Raw genomic sequence first — 23,184 nt, 5'->3', positions numbered from 1 at the left:
AAACACCCACACAAACTCTCTGACTGGGGTCCCCTACTATGTAATTTCCTGCCTAAACAACCAATCAATAAATGGGCCCGAACAAAGGCGATTCAAGAATAACCTTGATGGAGACCTGAAGACTTGTGTTAGCTCCCCACACTCATAGGCATAGCATGCATAGGCTTTAGGACTTCTGGTCCCCACAAGCATAGTAAAATCAAACACACACACACACACACACACACACACACACACTGACAGTTGTTGCATTGTTGTGTCAGGTCTATGTCTGTCTGTCTCTGTGATATGTTAAACTGTCCCTGATGACTCAGCCATAACGGCAGAGGACAAGGATATGAGGGGGGGGCGGGTCGCGACGTGTTAGAGTAAATGTATAATTATTTAATTATTACTGGAATTGATTTGGCCAAGTGCAAATGGACTCTGTTCATTGCGCTTTCTGCTTAGCATCGGTGTAAATTTGTCAACTGCGCGGTGGGAGGGAGATGCCCGTGTGCTTCGCAGTTTGCCAGATTTCTTTAAATTAAGTTTTCCTGAAGATCACCCCGCGACGCACACGATGCGGCGCTGTAGTTCAGCCGCAGATGACGCGCTGTCCCACTCGCGGATGTCATCAAATGGAGTCAAGCTAACCACAAGTTCTGACAGCTCGTCATGAAACGCAAATACAGCGATGAGTTTCTCTCTCTTGGTTTCATACAAACTTTGAGAAATAACGAGGTGCGCCCACAATGTGTTTTGTGCGGGGAAGTGCTTAGTAATGAGTCTCTCAAAACAAACAAATTAAAAACGACAGGTCCTGACCAAACATACACAGCATGACAGTAAAACCCAGGGAGATCTTTCAGAGCAGGGCTGAATGCTTCAGGTAACAGTGCCTCGACAGTGGAAAAGTAAGTCAACTTGCAAGGCATTGTTGTCGTTTTATAAACATAAACAATGGAGTACTACCAAAGTAGTAGTTGTGAATTTATCTTTCAAATAATTCCCTTGTACACAGCTATTAACGTTAGTTAGATTGCTAATATTAGCCAAAGTAAGCAAGCTAGCTTGCTATACTAATAGTGCAACCCTAAGTTACAGTACATATGAAGATAAAATTATCAGGCCTATTGTATATCTTACTGTAGAAAGGATTGGTATAAACAAGTCTAGGTTGGAACTGTTGCTGTTAAAATACAAGTAATAATTGTTATTCTGAATTGGAGTAAACTGATTGAAGCAAGATGCTTTTTGAGGCAAACTCACACACAGTTCTGAGTTGCTCATCTACAGCAGGAAGCGGTCTCCTACCTGACTGAGAAAGCAGTAGATGTTCTGATCCAGTTTGGCAGTGAGTCACGGTTCTCAACTCTGGTGTACTTAAAAAACAAGTACAGAAACAGACTCCATGCCGAGCATGACCTCAGGGTTGCACTGTTAAAAACTGAGCCCAGAATAGAAATGCTTGTTGAAAGCTTTAACCAGCCACACACCTCTCATTAGGACCGTGTGTGTTTTCTGGTCTACATCTGTGTGATGTGATCAGTCAGTGTATTCCAATTCAGAATGCTAATTATTTATTGTATTTTTAACAACAGTTCCAACCTAAAAAAAAATTCAACAATAATTTCTACAGTAAGATGTACAGTAGGCCTGATCATGTTTCTTCTGTACTGTTACTTAGGGTTGCACTATCAAAAACTGGCCCTGTGTCTGTGTTTTCTGGTCTACATCTGTGTGATGTGATCAATCAGCTTATTCCAGTTCAGAATTAAAATTATTTCTTATATTTTAACAGCAGCAGTTCCAACCTGGACAGATGAGTACAGTGCATTAGGAAACTATACAGACCCTTTTCCCGTTTCCCACTTTTTGTTACGTTAGTCTTTAAAAATATATATTTTTATTGAACCTTTTTTTAACTAGGCAAGTCAGTTAGGAACAAATTTGTTCTTGCTGTGGGGATGTTTTTCAGGGGCAGGGACTGGGAGACTAGTCAGGATCGAGGCAAAGATGAACAGCGCAAGTACAGAGAGATCCTTGATGAAAACCTGCTCCAGAGGTCAAGGGGTATGAATACTTTCTGAATGCACTGTAAGTGTTTTTAATGGGGAAACATAAACATGAATAGCTACAGTTGAAGCCGGAAGTTGACATACACTTCGGTTGGAGTCATAAAAACTCATTTTTCAACCACTCCACAAATTTCTTGTTAACAAACTATAGGTTTGGCAAATCGGTTAGGACATCTACTTTGTGCATGACATAAGTAATTTTCCCAACAATTGTTTACAGACATATTATTTCATTTATAATTCACTGTATCACAATTCCAGTGGGTCAGAAGTTTACATACACTAAGTTGACTGTGCTTTTAAACAGCTTGGAAAATTGGCTTTAGAAGCTTTTGATAGGCTAAATGACAACATTTGAGTCAATTGGAGGTGTACCTGTGGATGTATTTCAAGGCCTACCTTCAAGCTCAGTGCCTATGCTGACATCATGGGAAAATCAAAAGAAATCAGCCAAGACCTCATAAAAAACATTGTAGACCTCCACAAGTCTGGTTCGTCCTTGGGAGCAATTATCTGCTATCTATTACTGCTCAGGAAGGAGACATGTTCTGTCTCCTAGAGATGAACATACTTTGGTGTGAAAAGTACAAATCAATCCCAGAACAACAGCAAAGGACCTTGTGAAGATGCTGTAGGAAACAGGTACCAAAGTATCTATATCCACAGTAAAACAAGTCCTATATCGACATAACCTGAAAGGCCGCTCAGCAAGGAAGAAACCACTGCTTCAAAACTGCCATAAAAAAAGACAGACTACGGTTTGCAACTACACATGGGGACAAAGATCTTACTTTTTGGAGAAATGTCCTCTGGTTTGATGAAAGAAAAATAGAACTGTTTGGCCATAATGACCATCGTTATGTTTGGAGAAAAAAGGGGGAGGCTTGCAAGCCAAAGAACACCATCCCAACCGTGAAGCACGGGGATGGCAGCATCGTGTTGTGGGGGTGCTTTGCTGCAGGAGGGACTGGTGCACTTCACAAAATAGATGGCATCCTGAGGAAGGAAAATTATGTGGATATATTGAAGTAACATCTCAAGACATCAGTCAGGATGTTAAAGCTTGGTCGCAAATGGGTCTTCCAAATGGACAACGACCCCAAGCATACTTCCAAAGTTGTGTCAAAATGGCTTAAGGACAACAAAGTCAAGTTATTGGAGTGGCCATCACAAAGCCCTGACCTCAATCTTATAGAACATTTGTGGGCAGGACTGAAAAAGCATGTGTGAGCAAGGAGGCCTACAAACCTGACTCAGTTACACAAACTCTGTCTGGAGGAATGGGCCAAAATTCACCCAACTTAGGTGTGGGAAGCTTGTGGAAGGCTACCTGAAAAGTTTGACCCAAGTTAAACACTTTAAAGGCAATGCTACCAAATACTAATTGAGTGTATGTAAACTTCTGACCCACTGGGAATGGGATGAAATAAATAAAAGCTGAAATAAATAATTCTCTCTACTATTTTTCTGACATTTCACATTCTTAAAATCAAGTGGTGATCCTAACTTACCTAAAACAGGGACTTTTTACTAGGATTAAATGTCAGGAATTGTGAAAAACTGAGTTTAAATGTATTTAACTAAGGTGTATGTAAACTTCCGACTTCAACTGTATTAATATTATTATATTTCATTGTTATTTACTATTTGTCTATTTTGCATTTGTTTTAGGCATAAGGGCAATATGAAAAGTACAGATATTTACGTATAGTTGCATGTTTTCATAAGCTTGGGTCCCAGGAAAACACAGAATTTCTCATTTGGGTCCCAGGCTGAAAAGGTTTATTAACCCCTGGGTTAGGGTTACAGTTAGGGGTTAGGTTTAATTATAGGGGTTTGGTGTTAGGGTTAGTTAAGGGTTAGGGAAAATAGGATTTTGAATGAGAATACATTTTTTAGTGCCCACTTGGATAGTAAAACCAACAGTGTGCGTGCGTGTGTTCCTCTGGCCTTCGTCCCTTTGGAGCAGGTGGCCTTGTTGACGTACTGTCTCCCCAATGCACACACACACTCTGCTATCTGTTCTCCAGTGTCAGTCTCTGTGGATTCTGCCGTGCCTGAAACTCACTTATCATATCTGAGGGCTTAACTGTCCCTCTCACTGACACACAGCTGACTGACCCGTCTTCAGTAGCAGAAACACTAACAAACACAGCTGACTGACCCGTCTTTAGAAGCAGAAACACTAACAAACACAGCTGACTGACCCGTCTTTAGAAGCAGAAACACTGACACACAGCTGACTGACCCGTCTTTAGAAGCAGAAACACTGAAACACACAGCTGACTGACCCGTCTTTAGAAGCAGAAACACTGAAACACACAGCCGACTGACCCGTCTTTAGAAGCAGAAACACTGACAAACACAGCTGACTGACCCGTCTTCAGTAGCAGAAACACTGACATACACAGCAGACTGACCCGTCTTTAGTATCAGAAACACTGACATACACAGCAGACTGACCCGTCTTTAGTATCAGAAACACTGACATACACAGCAGACTGACCCGTCTTTAGTATCAGAAACACTGACAAACACAGCAGACTGACCCGTCTTTAGTATCAGAAACACTGACATACACAGCTGACTGACCCGTCTGTAGTTGCAGAAACACTGACACACACAGCTGACTGACCCATCTTTAGTAGCAGAAACACTGACATACACAGCAGACTGACCCATCTGTAGTTGCAGAAACACTGACACACACAGCTGACTGACCCATCTTCAGTAGCAGAGACACGAACACAAACTGCTGACTGACCAGTCTTTAGTAGCAGAAACGCTAACTGACCTACCTTTAGTAGCAGAAACACTGACACAGCTGACTGACCCATCTTTGCTAGCATAAATGCTAACTGACCCGTCTTTAGTAGCAGAAACGCTGACTGACCTGTCTTTAGTAGCAGAAACACTGACAAACACAGCAGACTGACCCGTCTTTAGTATCAGAAACACTGACATACACAGCAGACTGACTCGTCTTTAGTATCAGAAACACTGACATACACAGCAGACTGACCCGTCTTTAGTATCAGAAACACTGACAAACACAGCAGACTGACCCGTCTTTAGTATCAGAAACACTGACATACACAGCAGACTGACCCGTCTTTAGTATCAGAAACACTGACAAACACAGCAGACTGACCCGTCTTTAGTATCAGAAACACTGACAAACACAGCAGACTGACCCGTCTTTAGTATCAGAAACACTGACATACACAGCAGACTGACCCATCTGTAGTTGCAGAAACACTGACACACAGCTGACTGACCCGTCTTTAAGGTTAAAAATGTTTATCTCTAATTTACATTCTGTAGAAACGATGAGAATAGAAACTTTCAGTACTTTTGTGAAGCATCACAGCACAGTTGACAATTTTATGCCAAGTAGAAATCTAACTGGATGGACATCAGAAATAGAGGAAGGCCAAGACAAGCAGAAACACTGACAAACACAGCTGACTGACCCGTCTTTAGTATCGGAAACACTGACACACACAGCTGACTGACCCGTCTTTAGTATCAGAAACACTGACATACACAGCTGACTGACCCGTCTTTAGTATCAGAAACACTGACACACACAGCTGACTGACCCGTCTTTAGTAGCAGAAACACTGACACACAGCTGACTGACCCGTCTTTAGTAGCAGAAACACTGACACACAGCTGACTGACCCGTCTTTAGTAGCAGAAACACTGACACACAGCTGACTGACCCGTCTTTAGTAGCAGAAACACTGACACACAGCTGACTGACCCGTCTTTAGTAGCAGAAACACTGACACACAGCTGACTGACCCGTCTTTAGTAGCAGAAACACTGACACACAGCTGACTGACCCGTCTTTAGTAGCAGAAACACTGACACACAGCTGACTGACCCGTCTTTAGTATCAGAAACACTGACACACAGCTGACTGACCCGTCTTTAGTAGCATAAACATAAACCTAGAAAAGGCTCATACAGTAGCCTAAATTACATACAGGATCTTACTCTAATTTAGGTTAGCTACACTATAGTCAGCTCCATCTTTCTCTCTCTCTTTCTCTCTCTCCCTCACTCTCACACACACGCACGTTCACACACTAACACACACACAATATTGTTTTCTCCTTTCTCTTTTAACTTGTTTCCTCCTACAGATTGAAGAGATAGATACAGTATAGAGGAAGGTAGAGAGACAGAGATGAAGAGAGAAAGATACAGAAACAGTGATAGAGAAATAGGGAAACAGAGAGAAAGATAAACTGCCTACTCTATGTTAATTAATCTGCGTGTGTCTGTGATGACCTGTCACTCATAGTCAGGCCTACACACACACACACACACACACACACACACACACACACACACACACACACACACACACACACACACACACACACACACACACACTTCTTGTGTAACTAACCTTGTGGGACACACAATTCAGTCCTATTCAAAATCCTATTTTTCCTAACCTAACCGTAACCCAAAAATGTAACCTCCCCAGTGGCGCAGCGGTCTAAGTCACTGTGTCTCAGTGCTAGAGGTGTAACTTCAGACACCCTGGTTCAAATCCAGGCTGTATCACAACCGGCCATGATTGGGAGTCTCATATGGTGGCGCTCAATTGGCCCAGCATCATCTGGGTTTGGCCGTTGTAGGTCGTCATTGTAAATAAGAACTGACTTGCCTTGTTAAATAAAGATAAATTCCTAAAACAAACCCTAGTTCCTGAAGCTAATTCTTAACCCTAAACCCCCTAGAAGTGGTATTGAGCTGTATGGGGATAAAATACAAATGTAATTTTTTTCAGGGGTTAGATCAGCTTTAATATTGCAGATAGATTGTAGCTTTCCAATCCCCCATATATTTTTTGGGTTAATACATATTTATATATATATATATATATATATATATATATATATATATATATATACACACACACACACCCACACACTACCACTTAGAAATGTCGTTGTTTTTGAAAGAAAAGCATTTTTTGGTCCATTAAAATAACATCAAATTGATCATTGTTAATGTTGTAAATGACTATTGTAGCTGGAAACGGCTGATTTTTTAATGGAATATCTACATAGCTCCTATTTCTTTCGGAATAAACAAAATGTCCCAGTTGGTCAAATTTTTGTTTGATTACTATTCTTGTGGGAACTTCTGGTTAAACACACACACGTATGCGTGCGCACACACACACACACACACACACACACACACACACACACACACACACACACACACACACACACACACACACACACACACACAGGTCAGGCTCTGGGAACCGCAGCCCATAATAAGAGAGTTCTGAAGACTAAATAGGTTGATCTGCTCTGGTATCTAACTGCTGAGTATCCATAGAGACTGTTGCTATGTCGGCGAAAAATCTCAATTCATTAGGAACAAATATAAATAGCCATCATCGAGTTTGTCGTATCACCATCATATCACCACCATCATCTTCATGATACCCACATCTGAGAGTGTTGAGACCTGTTGGCCTAAAATGTGTAAGCTTGAGAGCTCTCTCTCTTCCTCACCCCCCACCCCCTTCGCTGTCTCTCTAGCGTCTAAAGTGCTATTTTCACACACTTGAGAATGACTTTTTTACAGCTTCTTTCTGCAAATTAGTCCAGGACAGTTAACAATAATTATACCTTTCTCTCTCTCTCTTTCTTTCCCTCTGTCTAGATAAATAGCCAAGAGGGGGAGTGAAGCAGAGAAGCAAATGAGAGATTAAAAGGGAGTAAGAAAACCTCTAGCTGTTCTATGCAAACGTTCGTTACCCACCACGAAGCCACAATGAGACAGGTGTGTTATAGCAGGTGCACGCATGCACACGCACGCAAGCACACACACGCACGCACGCATTCACACACGCAGAGTATTCAAAGGATGTCCTTACAAACCAAGTTAAGTAGAGTATATTAATATGTAGCGTACAGTAAATTGTATTAGGCTGCTCTGCTCTCTTCCCCAAAAGCTCCAGCAATTTTACACTTACAGTAAACACCTCACAGTACAGACGCACTAGAGAGCTATAGCTGATGTACCAGCTGAGTGTCTCACACACACACACACAGACACACACACACACACACACACACACACACACACACACACACACACACACACACACACACACACACACACACACACACACACACACACACAGCTGTCCTCTTTCTAATAGACTTTATATAATAGGTGGGTCTATTTCTGACAGTGTGCCATGGGGAGATGAGGCCGACACCCAGTCTCCATCTCTGCACGCCGTGCCAACCATACCGCCTAAACCTAGACTAGCAGGTGACAACTAGGCTACTGTGTGTGCAAGAGAGATGGATAGATAGATGGGAAAGGGAGAGAGAGAGAGAATTTTGTGCGCGTTCCTTTCAGTGTCAGGCAGCAGAGCTGGTGTGTGTGTTGGAGATACAGTGTGTGGGTGGAGAGAGAGGCAGCTCGTGCACTGTGCCGGTGTCTGACAGATAGAAAAGCGAAAGGCGCGTAGTGGAAACCAACCGTGACTCACTCAAAAATACACCTCTAAAAAGAGCCGACCCGAGCGTCTGAGGGGAGATTTGACACGGACACGGCGCTCGAGGAGCTCCTGGTTTACGAATCATCTCCCGCGAGGTAAAATAAACACACACTCCCACTGTTGACTGAAGTGACTGTTGATGTTGTGGTTGATGATGTTATTGTTGTTTATGTCGCTGTGCTATCGAGTTGTGCTGTGTCTTCGCCTTCGGGTTATTGCAGTTTTTATAGATAAAGCTATATCCATGGGTTAGTCATCCCCGGGCCAAATGGCTTTACCTAGTTTCATACTGAGGGCTGACAGACAAGTCCACATGGTCAGATATTGTTACTAAATGTGTGCTAAATGTCCACGAACACCAGATACTGGTTTTGTCCTTGACAATTAATTAATTAATTTTATTAATTTATAAGTTTTGCTAAATGGGCCCTGTAAGCAGGCTACCTTCTCGGTTTACCAGAGGAAAAATGAGGTCAAACAGCAACTGAAATACGTGGTGAACTGGCAGTGATGGTGTGTGCTCCTGTCCTCCCAGAGAGAGAAAAAAGAAAGAAAAAGAGTGTGAGAGGGGGAAGTAGAGACAGATAGGGAGAGAGCGAAAGAGAGAGGTAGACAGAGAGAGAGAGTTAGAGAGGGGGTGGGGGGGTAAGGAGAGAGAGGTTTAGTTGACAGCCCAATGAAGGTTGTGAGCAGGAGGTCTATAGGGGTAAAAATATCATGTGTCTTAGCTCAGGCAGGGCACAGGAATGCCACACACACACACCCTGAATAGTAGCTTGACTGGCCACTATGGTTATATCAGCTCTGTCTCAGTGGGTCAAGTGGATTCTACAGAGAAATATGATATACATATACAGTGCATTCAGAAAGTATTCAGACCCCTTGACTTTTTCCACATTTTCTTACGTTACAGCCTTAATCTAAAATGGATTAAATACATTTTTTTCCTCATCAATCTACACTCAATAATAACAATAAACACTCATAATGACAAAGCCAAAACAAGTTTTTTGAAGTATTTGCAAATGTATTACAAATAAAAAACAAATACCATATTTACATAATCGTTCAGACCCTTTGCTATGGCACTAGAAATTGAGCTCAGGTGCATCCTGTTTCCATGTATCATCCTTCAGATGTTTCTACAACTTGATTGGAGTCCACCTGTGGTAAATTAAATTGATTGAACATTATTTGGAAAGGCACACACCTGTCTATATAAGTTCCCACAATCAGAGCAAAAACCAAGCAATGAGGTCGAAGAAATTGTCTTTAGAGCGCCGAGACAGTATTGTGTCAAGGCACAGATCTGGGGAAGGGTACCAAAACATCTCTGCAGTATTGAAGGTCCCCAAGAACACAGTGGCCTCCATCATTCTTAAATGGGAGAAGTTTGAAACTACCAAGATTCTTCCTAGAGCTGGCTCTATGAAGGTCTGATGAAACCAAGATTGAACTCTTTGGCCTGAATGCCAACCATCACGTCTGGAGGAAACCTGGCACCATCCCTACGGTGAAACATGGTGGTGACAGCATCATGCTGTGGGGATGTTTTTCAGTGGCAGGGACTAGGAGACTAGTCAGGATCGAGGGAAAGATGGATGGAGCAAAGTACAGAGAGATCCTTGATGAAAACCTGCTCCAGAGCACTCAGGACCTCAGACTGGGGCGAAGGTTCACCTTCCAACAGGACAACAACCCTAAGCACACAGCCAAGACAACGCAGGAGTGGCTTCAGGACAAGTCTCTGAATGTCCTTGAGTGGCCCAGCCAGAGCCCGGACTTGAACCCGATCGAACATGGTCCTTCTGTAGCTCAGTTGGTAGAGCATGGCGCTTGTAACGCCAGGGTAGTGGGTTCGATCCCCGGGACCACCCATACGTAGAATGTATGCACACATGACTGACTGTAAGTCGCTTTGGATAAAAGCGTCTGCTAAATGGCATATATTATTATTATATTACATCTCTGGAGAGATCTGAAAATAGCTGTGCAGTGACGCTCCCCATCCAACCTGACAGAGCTTAAGAGGATCTGCAGAGAAGAATGGGAGAAACTCCCCAAACACAGGTGTGCCAAGCTTGTAGTGTCATATCCAAGAAGACTCAAGGTTATAATTGCTGCCAAAGGTGTATCAACAAGTACTGAGTAGAGGGTCTGAATACTTATGTAAATGTGATATTTCTGTTTATTTTTTTACATTTTCAAATAATTCTTAAAACCTGTTTGTGCTTTGTTATTATGGAATATTGTGTGTACACTAATGAAGAAAAAAAACAATTTTAGAATAAGCCTGTAATGTAATAAAAATTTGGAAAAAGTCAAGGGGCCTGAATACTTTGAGTGCACTGTACGTACATGTGTGGCCCCCAGTCAACCATGACTCTGGTTGACCAGTGGTTAGCCCACTGCAGGTACCAAGTGTTGTTGTTGTTGTAAGGTTCCAGACTCGGGTTGGCCGTACAAGGTCGGACACAACGTTATACAGATTTTTTAAAAACTTTTCCCCCCCAGAACTACACGGAACTAAAATATTAACGCAAGATGTAGTGTTGGTCCCATGTTTCATGAGCTGAAATAAAAGATCCCCGAAATGTTATATACAAACAAAAAGCTTATTTCTCTCAAATGTTGTGCATAAATTTGTTTACATCCCTGTTAGTGAGCATTTCTCCTTTGCCACGATAATCCATCCCCCTTACAGGTGTGGCATATGAAGAAGCTGATTAAACGGCATGATTATTACACAGGTCCACCTTGTGCTGGGGACAATAAAAGGCCACTCTAAAATGTTAAGTTTTGCCACACAACAATGCCACAATTGTCTCAAGTTTTGCGGGAGCATGCAATTGGCATGCTGACTGCAGGAATGTCCACCAGAGCTGTTGCCAGAGAATTGAATGTTAATTTCTCTACCATAAACCGCCTCAACATAATTTTAGAGAATTTGGCAGTATGTCCAACCAGCCTCACAACCGCCAACCACATGTAACCACGCCAGCCCAGGACCTCCACATCCAGCTTCGTCTGAGACCAGCCACCCGGACAGCTGATGAAACTGAGGAATATTTCTGTCTGTAATAAAGCCCTATTGTGGGGGAAAAAACTCAGATTGGCTGGGCCTGGCTCCCCATTAGGTGGGCCTGGCTCCAAAGTGGGTGGGTCTATTCCCTCCCAGGCCCACCCATAGCTGTGCCCCTGCCCACTCATGTGAAACCCATAGATTAGGGCCTCATTTATTTAAATTGACTGATTTTCTTATATGAACTGTAAGTCAGTAAAAAAATTGAAATTTCTGCAGGTGAAGAACTGGTAACTCAACTTTTCTCTCCTCGGGCACAGGGGCAGTTGGATCAGCAGATGAATGATGGTGCACAGGCCTAAACACACACAGACACAGGTCCCTGTGTCCCGCATCCATCTGTCACACTCCAACCAGCGTGTCACAGCTTCTGCAGTGTTCAGTTAAAACTCTCCTCTCTCCCCTCCTTAAAGCCTCCCATAAAGCTCTGTTACCACGGTGATCAGTTCAACCCAGCAGCCATATGCTCCACTCTCGTCTTCCTGCTGATTCTACACTTTCCCTACCCTCTTTTCTATCCCTCTTTCTGAGCTTTCTCTCTGATCTCTCTCTCTTTTCATCACTGCTTCTCCCCATCTTTTTCTGTATCCTTTCTCTCTCCCATCTCTCTCTGTCCGTATCCCTAAATCTCTTTACCCCTCTTTCTGGATCTATGTAATACACTTTCTTTGTAGCCATGACTGTGTCCTAAATGGCACCTCTATTCCCTATGCAGTGCACTACTTTGGACCAGACACTACATAAGGAAATAGGTGCCATTTGAAACGTAGACCACGTCTGCCCAAACTATCTATTAGACAAACTTCTTTAGACGCAACATTAGTAATCATAACTCTAATAGGGTGGTGTTCCATATATAAATTACCCCTATGACACCGGTGTTACAGGAATAAGTGTCCCCTATGACCCTGTGGTGTTACAGGAATAAGTGTCCCCTATGACCCTGTGGTGTTACAGGAATAAGTGTTCCCTATGACACTGTGGTGTTACAGGAATAAGTGTTCCTGTCCAAGGGGTTGGAGCGCTGGCCGGAATGTGGTTTTTCCCACCAGTGGGATCAGGAGCTCAGCTCGGAATTCTGGGAATATTGCTGCCGGCAGATCGGATGATGCGTCTCACAGCTGCTGTTACTAAGAAAAGCCTAAGAATACACACGTTACGCATACACTCACTGCGCACACACATTTACTATGTACACACACGCTCATGCACACACCCTTAGACCCAACTAGGCAGCCATGGATTGTGTTGTACAGGGGGAAGGAGGTCATAGAGAGGCAGCATATGTAAAAGCCGTTCTATGGGATCTGCAAGTGACATTAAGTAGGTGTGTGTGTTTATATCAGTAACTGACATGTGTGTTTTGTAGTTTTCAGAGAGGATGTCTGAAGCGATCGTCCCAGAATCCTCAGGGCTGAGGTCATGTAATGAGTTATGCCCCTCCGTTCTGCCATCCTCACCCTCCCTTGCCACAGAGGATGAGTGTCACCATGACAACAGAAAGGTGGAGCAGCAGGTAAGACTTGTGACTGAATGAGGTGTTGTTATTATAGATCAGATAGGTGACATGACTGGTGGTCCCTGAGGAATGCCATGTGATGTCACTGTGTGATGATTTGTCACATTTTGTCCCACAGAAACCTGTCAGTAACCAGGGGCAACCAGCCAGGAAGAGAACCAAGGTAGACTCTGTTTCTGTCACACACCTACGTAGAGCCATATATATCACTATTGTGTATGTACATTGTGTCAGCCTTGATTTCGCCCCGGGTGGGCAGGGTTTGCACTTCTGAGGCTATTTCATTGGTTAATGTTGTTGCTTGTTTCAGGCCAAAGGCAGGTTGGTGAGGAGCATGGCTGTGTGTGAGGAGTCATTCCCACCATCCCCTCCTGACACCACCCAAGACAGCCAGGTAACGCACAACACACACACTCTCATAACACACACACAGACACAAAACACGCACAACACACACACTCTCATAACACACACACAGACACAAAACACGCACAACACACACACTCTCATAACACACACACACAGACACAAAACACGCACAACACACACACTCTCATAACACACACACACAGACACAAAACACGCACAACACACACACTCTCATAACACACACACAGACACAAAACACGCACAACACACACATCATGTGATGTTTGATGTTTTAGAGCTCTGTTGAAGTCACCATGCTGCCAGGTTGCCATGACAACGAGGAGGAAGAGCAGAGCAAAGAGCCAAATGTGCCCACGCTAATTATCTCAGACACCAGTCAGGAATACACAGACTCTACTGGGATTGACCTGCACCAGTTTATCATCACCACCCTGAACAGCAATCCCAGGTACAAAAAACTGTGTGTGTGTGTGTGTGTGTGTATGTACCTGCTTAGCTGGCAATGATGTCATGGTAATAATATGATGTCATGGTGTTGTCATCTTTCAGAGACAGGATGATGCTGTTGAAACTGGAGCAGGACATGATCGACTTCATCACAGACAACGGGTATGTGTGTGTGTGGCCATAATTTTTTTTTAATGCAAATATGATTTACTGTATTTACTTGAATGTGTTGTCTAAGCAGGACTGTCATCCCCTCCCATCTTCTTCTCTCTCCCTCTCTCAGTCCTTATAAGAAATTCCCTCACATGTCTTCCTACCATCGTATGTTGGTCCACCGGGTAGCAGCCTACTTTGGCATGGAACACAATGTGGACCAGACTGGCAAATCTGTCATCATCAATAGCACCAGTAACACACGCATGTACGTAACTCTCTCTTTCTTCTCTGTGGTATATCAGTACGCTTGCAACAACAGGATCGTGGGTTTGATTCCCGCTGGGGACACCCATACAATAACGTGTGTCCTCACTACTATAAGTCTTTGGACATAAATGTTTCTGAAGGACATATTATTGTTGTTGTATTATTCTCTATTTCTGTATGTGTGTAGACCAGAGCAGAGGTTTATGGACTATGTCCAGGAGGAGAGAGGAGAGGAGACTCAGTGGAGAACCATACTGAAGAGAGACAACGCAGAAGACAACCAGGTAGCTAGCTGTCTGTCTGTCTGTCTTTCTTTCTTTCTTTCTTTCTTAGTAGCATGTAAGCACTATATAAGCTTGCATATTTGGACAGCTTTTAGAGGTCCTTGTCAGAGTTCCAGATTTTGAGAGGTTGTGTTCTTATCCTGCCCCCACCAGGCGAGGCTCCACCCACTACGCGAGGAGAGGCGGAGCAAATCAATGGAAGAGAGAGAGGAGGAGTACCAGAGAGCTAGAGAAAGGATATTCAACCAGGAGGTACACACACACACACACACACACACACACACACACACACACACACACACACACACACACACACACACACACACACACACAAACACACACACACACACACACACACACACACAAACACACACATCTTATTCTTTCTTCTGTCTTCCACAGCCTGCCTGTCCCCAGGAGACCAGGTAATATTGTTTTTATGTTAGACGTAAATAAAGTTGGGTTGACGTTTTTTTCTTAATGTTCCCCAATGGACGGTTGTAATACCATTGTGATGATTATTGTGTGTCGTTATTGCAGGTCTATAGAGGATGGTAGCCCCCATGCTGCGACCCAGAGAAGGCAGCTCTTTAGGTGAGTGTGCTCTCGACTGGTGGCTGAGTGGTACTGAATCTTGACCGTACTAGTAGCGTTTAGCTGAACACACTACCGGGCATTTAATGACCAGTTTACTAGTCTAAATCAGTTGCTGGTCTGTGTGTCCTTCAGGGGTACCAGGGGTAACTCGGGCTCAAGCCGACAGAGCAGCACGGAGACTGACTATAGTCGCTATAGTAACTGGAGCAGCACTGACTCAGGTCGCTATAGCAACGACCCCCGACCCTGGAGCAGCACAGACTCAGACTCTGCCTATCAGAGGCCAAACCCCGCCCCCAAGGCCCGACCAGCCAATCACAGCTGGGACGCACGAGGTAGAAAATAATCTAATTTAATTGAACTACAATCCTGATCCTTGTCCATGTACTTTAATGTCTCCCTTTCCCACCATCTCTCCTCCTCTCTCCCTTTCCCACCTTCTCACCTCCTCTCTCCCTTTCCCACCTTCTCTCCTCCTCTCTCCCTTTCCCACCTTCTCTCCTCCTCTCTCCCTTTCCCACCTTCCTCTCTCCCCTTTCCCACCTTATCTCCTTTCCAACCTTCTCTCTTCCGCTCTCCTTTCCCACCTTCTCTCCTCCTCTCTCCCTTTCCCACCTTATCTCCCTTTCCCACCTTCTCTCCTCCTCTCTCCCTTTCCCACCTTCTCTCCTCCTCTCTCCCTTTCCCACCTTATCTCCTCCTCTCTCCCTTTCCCACCTTCTCTCCTCCTCTCTCCCTTTCCCACCTTCTCTCCTCCTCTCTCCCTTTCCCACCTTATCTCCCTTTCCAACCTTCTCTCTTCCGCTCTCCCTTTCCCACCTTCTCTCCTCCTCTCTCCCTTTCCCACCTTATCTCCCTTTCCCACCTTATCTCCTCCTCTCTCCATTTCCCACCTTCTCTCCTCCTCTCTCCCTTTCCCACCTTCTCTCCTCCTCTCTCCCTTTCCCACCTTATCTCCCTTTCCCACCTTCTCTCCTCCTCTCTCCCTTTCCCACCTTCTCTCTTCCTCTCTCCCTTTCCCACCTTCTCTCATCCTCTCCCTTTCCCACCTTCTCTCCTCCTCTCTCCCTTTCCCACCTTCTCTCTTCCTCTCTCCCTTTCCCACCTTCTCTCCTCCTCTCTCCCTTTCCCACCTTCTCTCTTCCTCTCTCCCTTTCCCACCTTCTCTCTTCCTCTCTCCCTTTCCCACCTTCTCTCATCCTCTCCCTTTCCCACCTTCTCTCTTCCTCTCTCCCTTTCCCACCTTCTCTCCTCCTCTCTCCCTTTCCCACCTTCTCTCTTCCTCTCTCCCTTTCCCACCTTCTCTCTTCCTCTCTCCCTTTCCCACCTTCTCTCATCCTCTCCCTTTCCCACCTTATCTCCCTTTCCAACCTTCTCTCTTCCGCTCTCCCTTTCCCACCTTCTCTCCTCCTCTCTCCCTTTCCCACCTTCTCTCTTCCTCTCTCCCTTTCCCACCTTCTCTCATCCTCTCCCTTTCCCACCTTCTCTCCTCCTCTCTCCCTTTCCCACCTTCTCTCTTCCTCTCTCCCTTTCCCACCTTCTCTCCCTCCTCTCTCCCTTTCCCACCTTCTCTCTTCCTCTCTCCCTTTCCCACCTTCTCTCTTCCTCTCTCCCTTTCCCACCTTCTCTCATCCTCTCCCTTTCCCACCTTCTCTCTTCCTCTCTCCCTTTCCCACCTTCTCTCCTCCTCTCTCCCTTTCCCACCTTCTCTCTTCCTCTCTCCCTTTCCCACCTTCTCTCTTCCTCTCTCCCTTTCCCACCTTCTCTCATCCTCTCCCTTTCCCACCTTATCTCCCTTTCCAACCTTCTCTCTTCCGCTCTCCCTTTCCCACCTTCTCTCCTCCTCTCTCCCTTTCCCACCTTATCTCCCTTTCCCACCTTATCTCCTCCTCTCTCCATTTCCCACCTTCTCTCCTCCTCTCTCCCTTTCCCACCTTATCTCCTCCTCTCTCCCTTTCCCACCTTATCTCCCTTTCCCACCTTATCTCCTCCTCTCTCCATTTCCCACCTTCTCTCCTCCTCTCTCCCTTTCCCACCTTATCTCCCTTTCCCACCTTATCTCCTCCTCTCTCCATTTCCCACCTTCTCTCCTCCTCTCTCCCTTTCCCACCTTATCTCCCTTTCCCACCTTCTCTCCTCCTCTCTCCCTTTCCCACCTTCTCTCTTCCTCTCTCCCTTTCCCACCTTCTCTCATCCTCTCCCTTTCCCACCTTCTCTCCTCCTCTCTCCCTTTCCCACCTTCTCTCTTCCTCTCTCCCTTTCCCACCTTCTCTCCTCCTCTCTCCCTTTCCCACCTTCTCTCTTCCTCTCTCCCTTTCCCACCTTCTCTCTTCCTCTCTCCCTTTCCCACCTTCTCTCATCCTCTCCCTTTCCCACCTTCTCTCCTCCTCTCCCTTTCCCACCTTCTCTCCTCCTCTCTCCCTTTCCCACCTTCTCTCCTCCTCTCTCCCTTTCCCACCTTCTCTCCTCCTCTCTCCCTTTCCCACATTCTCTCATCCTCTCCCTTTCCCACCTTCTCTCCTGCTCTCTCCCTTTCCCACCTTCTCTCTTCCTCTCTCATTTTCCCACCTTCTCTCTTCTTCTCCCTTTCCCACCTTCTCTCCTCCTCTCCCTTTCCCACCTTCTCTCCTCCTCTCTCCCTTTCCCACGTTCTCTCCTCCTCTCTCCCTTTCCAACCTTCTCTCCTCCTCTCTCCCTTTCCCACCTTCTCTCCTCCTCTCTCCCTTTCCCACCTTCTCTCCTCCTCTCTCCCTTTCCCACCTTCTCTCCTCCTCTCTCCCTTTCCCACCTTCTCTCTTCCTCTCTCATTTTCCCACCTTATCTCCCTTTCCCACCTTCTCTCCTCCTCTCTCCCTTTCCCACCTTCTCTCTTCCTCTCTCCCTTTCCCACCTTCTCTCCTCCTCTCTCCCTTTCCCACCTTCTCTCTTCCTCTCTCCCTTTCCCACCTTCTCTCTTCCTCTCTCCCTTTCCCACCTTCTCTCCTCCTCTCTCCCTTTCCCACCTTCTCTCTTCCTCTCTCCCTTTCCCACCTTCTCTCTTCCTCTCTCCCTTTCCCACCTTCTCTCTTCCACTCTCCCTTTCCCACCTTCTCTCCTCCTCTCTCCCTTTCCCACCTTCTCTCCTCCTCTCTCCCTTTCCCACCTTCTCTCTTCCTCTCTCCCTTTCCCACCTTCTCTCTTCCACTCTCCCTTTCCCACCTTCTCTCTTCCACTCTCCCTTTCCCACCTCCTCTCCTCCTTTCTCCCTTTACCTCCTCATCTGTCATCTGTCTCTCTGTATCTCTCACTCTCAGATGACCATGCCCCCACCACAGGCTCCAACTACCTCACGGTGCCCATGGAGAACGGGATTCCACCAGGAAGTATATTACTGAACCCACATACAGGTACACACACACACACACACACACACACACACACACACACACACACACACACACACACACACACATACATGTATATGTGAAAAGGGAATTGTGAGTTTAACCTTGACCTCTAACCCCAGGCCAGCCCTTCTTGAACCCAGACGGAAGTCCTGCCATCTACAACCCCCCCGACCCCCAGCAGCCAACAAGAAGCCAGCCTCAGCAGCAGGCCCCTCTGCCGCAGCAGCCAATGGCTGGCCACACAGTCCCTCAGGTAAAACACTGATTGCACAGTAACCAAATAGAATTTGAATACAAATACAATAATCTACCTATTCAATAGTTATACTAAATGTATAAACAGTCCTGTCCATGCAACCCGATCGGCCAAATTGTGTTCCAGCCGTGTCGATAATAGTAATAAACAGAGCCTGTTTTTGTAATAGAAGACTGGCAATAACAATGCTTTCTCTCAGGTGGTTCAATATTCGTCCGTCTCTTATCCTCCCCAGCAGTTGCAATACTCTACGGTACTAAGTTTTTTCATGCATGTGTTTTTGTGGATATAACAGTGTTTGCAGTATAAATGTATTATGTCTGTCTGCGTGTCTTTGTTAACATGTTCTCTGTGGTCCTCAGAGCGAGGACCTGTCGTCTCAGTTTGGTCACGTTACTGTGAGCTGTCAGCCATTGGGGGAAGCTCCGTCTCTATACCCTCCCTTAGCCTCTCCCACACAGAGTTATGTCTATACCGCCCCTCCCCCTCCTCACAACCCCCCCAGCTACTGCCAACCCCCTCCAACTCAGGTAGGAATAACACAACACAATCATAATAGAATGGTAGCATAGAATCGTAGAATGATAGAACAGAATAATAGAATAGTCCCATGTGTTGACATGATGTTGAACTCTGTACTGTAGGTGCCTGTGTATTACTACTCTACTACTCAGTATCCTACCTCAGCACCCCAAAGACCTGCCACACCTACCCAGGCCATACAGCCTACAGGTACGTACGTGTGTGTGTGTGCGTGCGGCAGTAGGGAGGGGGGCCGTTACACTGTAAGAGATTTAGTCTGAGGTCTCACAGTGAACCGGTCTCTTTTCCTGCTGCTTCTACTCTACAGAGAGATCCTGATTAGCTTATAGTCCTCCATTTGTCAGATATTACAGCAAATGATACAGCTTTGAATTAGCTTTAAACAAACAAGCAATTAATTGATGTTTTATGAATAATCTGCTGGGCGTTTATCTGTATATCTGTCTCTGTGTGTATTTGTAGGTTACTCTCCTGTCGTAGCCAATCAGCAGCAAACCTACCAGGGGATGATGAGTTTGCAGCTGCCTCAGAGCCAAGCCCAAAGATTGCTGGGTTCTTATCCACCTGGCTCCTCCCACCCATGCGGTGTAACACAGGTAACTATGACAACCACAGTGTCATATACTCAGTGGCCATTGTATTAGGTACACCACCCTGTTCACGGAAATGGTGAGCTCCTACAGTGAGTCACGTAGCTGTGGCTTGCTGTATAAAGCAGGCAGACAGGCATCGAAGCATTCAGCAACTGTTTGATTGAACGTTAGAATTGGCAAAACGAGTGGCCCAAGTGATTTTGAGCATGGTATGATAGTCGGTGCCAGACGCGCCGGTTTCAGTATCTCAGAAAAGGACTCCTGCGCTTTTCACGTTTGACAGTATCTAGGGTTTACAGAGAATGGTGCCACAAACAAAAACATCCAGTCAGCGGCAGTCCTGTGGGCGAAAACAGCTCCTTTGTGAGAGTACAACAGTGGTATGTAAAACGGCACCTCGGAACGCACTTGTTGGACCTTGTCACGGATTGGCTATTGCAGCAGACGACCACACCTGATACTACTCCTATCAGCTAAAAACAAGAAGAGCTGGCTCAAGTGGTCACGCAATCACCAACTGGACAATTAAGGAGTGGAAAAACATTTGCCTGTTTCGACGAATCCCGGTTTCTGTTGCGTCATGCCAATGGAAGATTCATGCTTTGGCGTAAGCAGCATGAGTCCATGGCCCATCCTGCCTGGTGTCAACGGTACAGGCTGGTGGTGGGGGTGTAATGGTATGGAAGGTAAAATGTCTGCAGGATGACTGTAAGTCGTTTTGGATAAAAGCGTCTGCTAAATGGCTTATATTAGATCAAATGAGCAACATTTCCATGCACTGAAGAATTCCGGATGTTCTGGAGGCAAAGGGGGGTCCGGCCTGGTACTAGATGGGTGTACCTAATAAACTGACCACTGTAATTTGCAGTGTTGCAGTGTTGTCAGGCTACTAATCAAATCTGTGCCTAAATTGAATCTCTCCCTCAGGGTGGTGTGGGGGTATCGTACCCCCAGACTGGTCTCATGTCGCGGGGTGAGGGGGGTTACTGCTGCATGGTATCTCCAACCTGTCCCCCTGGTCCCATACCCCCTCCCCCTCTACACACCGGCTGCCATGCCTCCAGCTGTAGCAACATCAGCAGCCAGGGGTGGGCAGGAAAATACTAACACGCCCCCACCCAACCTAAACGTACATAACCCCCACCCAACCTAAACTTACATAACCCCCACACATGCCCCCACCCAACCTAATCTTACATAACCCCCACACATACACACACTTGACCTCCCTTCCCCCCACCTCTACTTGCACAACCCCACCGGACTGTGTTGATTGAGATGCAACCAGTGTTCAAGCTGTTACACACACACAGTATACCACAGGCAATGTATTGTGCCAAAGCTGTATCAGAGGTACTGTACTGATTTAAAAGCATCATTTATATACTCCAGTTGAGTTTTGTATGGATATGAAATGATTATATATATGTATTGTAGTGTTTGAGCAGAATAAACTGATGTGGCTGCTTTGACAGGTCACCTTTCTAACGGCTGTGGTCTCTTTCACATTGAGTATTTGATCTGATTTTCTAATCTACACACTGCTGACATTGTTAGCATTGATTGTATCACAATTATTACATTTTTGAACGGATGTTGTTGTTTTTTTACATTTGATAGATCCAGAATGTAATTCTTACACTTATGAAAAATATAAAACGCAACATGTAAAAGATCCCAGATATTTTCCATTTATCTCTCAATTTTTGTGCACATTTATTTACATCCCTGTTAGTGAGCTTTTCTCCTTTGCCAAGATAATGAATCGATCTGACAGGTGGCATATCAAGAAGCTGATTAAACAGCATTGTCATTACACAGGTGTACCTTGTGCTGGGGACAATAAAAGGCCACTGTAAAATTTGCAGTTGTCATACAACACAATGCCACCAATGTCTCAAGTTGAGGGAGCATGCAATTGACATGACTGCAGAAATTGAATGCTAATTTCTCTACCATAAGCCACCTCCAACGCCATTTTAGAGTATTTGGCAGTACGTTCAACCGGCATCACAACTGCAGACCACATTTATGGCATTGTGTTGGTGAGCGGTTTGCCGATGTCAACATTGTGTACAGAGTGCCCCATGGTGGTGGTGGTGTTATGGTATGGGCAGGCATAAGCTACGGACAACAAACACAATTGCATCTTATTGATGCCAATTTGAGATCCGAAGGCCCATTTTTGTGCCATTCGTCTGCAGCCATCACCTCGTTTTTTTAGCATGATAATGCACAGCCCCATGTTGCAAGGATTTCTACAGAATTCCTGGAAGCTGAAAATGTCCCAGTTCTTCCATGGCCTGCATACTCACCAGACATGTCACCCATTGAGCATGTTTGGGATGCTCAGGATCGACTTGTACGACAGCGTCTTCCAGTTCCCGCCAATATCAAGGAACTTCACACAGCTGTTGAAGAGGAGTGGGACAACATTCCACAGGCCACAGCCTGATCAACTCTATGAGAAGGAGATGTGTCACGCTGCATGAGGCAAATGGTGGTCTCACCAGATATGGACTGGTTTTCTGATATACACCCCTACCTTTTAAGGTATCTGTGACCAACAGATGCATATTTGTATTTCCAGTCGTGAAATCCATAGATTAGGGCCTAATAAATTGATTTCAATTGACAGATTTCCTCAGTGAAATTGATGCATGTTGCGTTTATATATATATTTCAGTATATTTACACCTTTTGTTGTGGTCCTGTCTCCAAAGTCTTGTCTTCACTCTTAAGGGTCCATCAAGGAGTTAGTGGTTGAGGGACAGTAGGATCTGTATTAGATGAGGACACCCACTACCATAATAACCACTGCTGTCCCTTTTGCAGAAAGAAAAAGAGTGATGTGAGGTTTAAAAAAAGACAAAACCACTCTATTAAGACATTTCGTGTGGCAATTTTTTAGTTCACCCTTTCTGCTCAGTATCTAACTGACTTTCTCTCCCTCACTCACTCTCATGGTCTCCATCGCTAACTCTCTCTCACACACACAAACCTTTACTGACGCAACATGGTCAATGATGAGACAAACACAAATGGATAAAATCA

At 45.2% G+C, this 23,184-nt stretch overlaps 1 protein-coding gene across 3 annotated transcripts; it reads left to right on the top strand.

Moving 5' to 3' along the window:
- Positions 1-88: 88 nt before the first annotated feature.
- On the top strand, positions 89-21,618 carry arpp21 (cAMP-regulated phosphoprotein, 21). 3 transcript variants are annotated; one of them, XM_052472309.1, is made up of 20 exons: positions 89-896; positions 7,761-7,880; positions 13,062-13,208; positions 13,330-13,374; positions 13,522-13,605; positions 13,877-14,049; positions 14,151-14,210; positions 14,332-14,469; positions 14,659-14,755; positions 14,909-15,007; positions 15,158-15,180; positions 15,296-15,349; positions 15,485-15,687; positions 18,646-18,738; positions 18,858-18,991; positions 19,194-19,247; positions 19,357-19,524; positions 19,639-19,726; positions 20,000-20,133; positions 21,058-21,618. In XM_052472309.1, exons 2-20 carry the CDS (start codon positions 7,839-7,841, stop codon positions 21,235-21,237), a joined length of 2,016 nt encoding a protein of 671 aa, XP_052328269.1. In that variant the 5' UTR covers positions 89-896; positions 7,761-7,838; the 3' UTR covers positions 21,238-21,618. The 3 variants fall into 3 exon arrangements, with proteins under 3 accessions (XP_052328269.1, XP_052328268.1, XP_052328270.1); XM_052472308.1 differs by lacking the exon at positions 89-896 and adding an exon at positions 1,966-2,079; XM_052472310.1 differs by lacking the exons at positions 89-896; positions 7,761-7,880 and adding an exon at positions 8,289-8,705.
- The last annotated feature ends 1,566 nt before the right edge of the window (positions 21,619-23,184 follow it).

Source organism: Oncorhynchus keta, chromosome 20 (assembly GCF_023373465.1).
Source record: "Oncorhynchus keta strain PuntledgeMale-10-30-2019 chromosome 20, Oket_V2, whole genome shotgun sequence".
NCBI classification, from domain to species: Eukaryota; Metazoa; Chordata; class Actinopteri; order Salmoniformes; family Salmonidae; genus Oncorhynchus; species Oncorhynchus keta.
The sequence above is the reverse complement of the archived record's forward strand: the minus strand, read 5'-3'. Positions and strand labels throughout refer to the sequence as shown.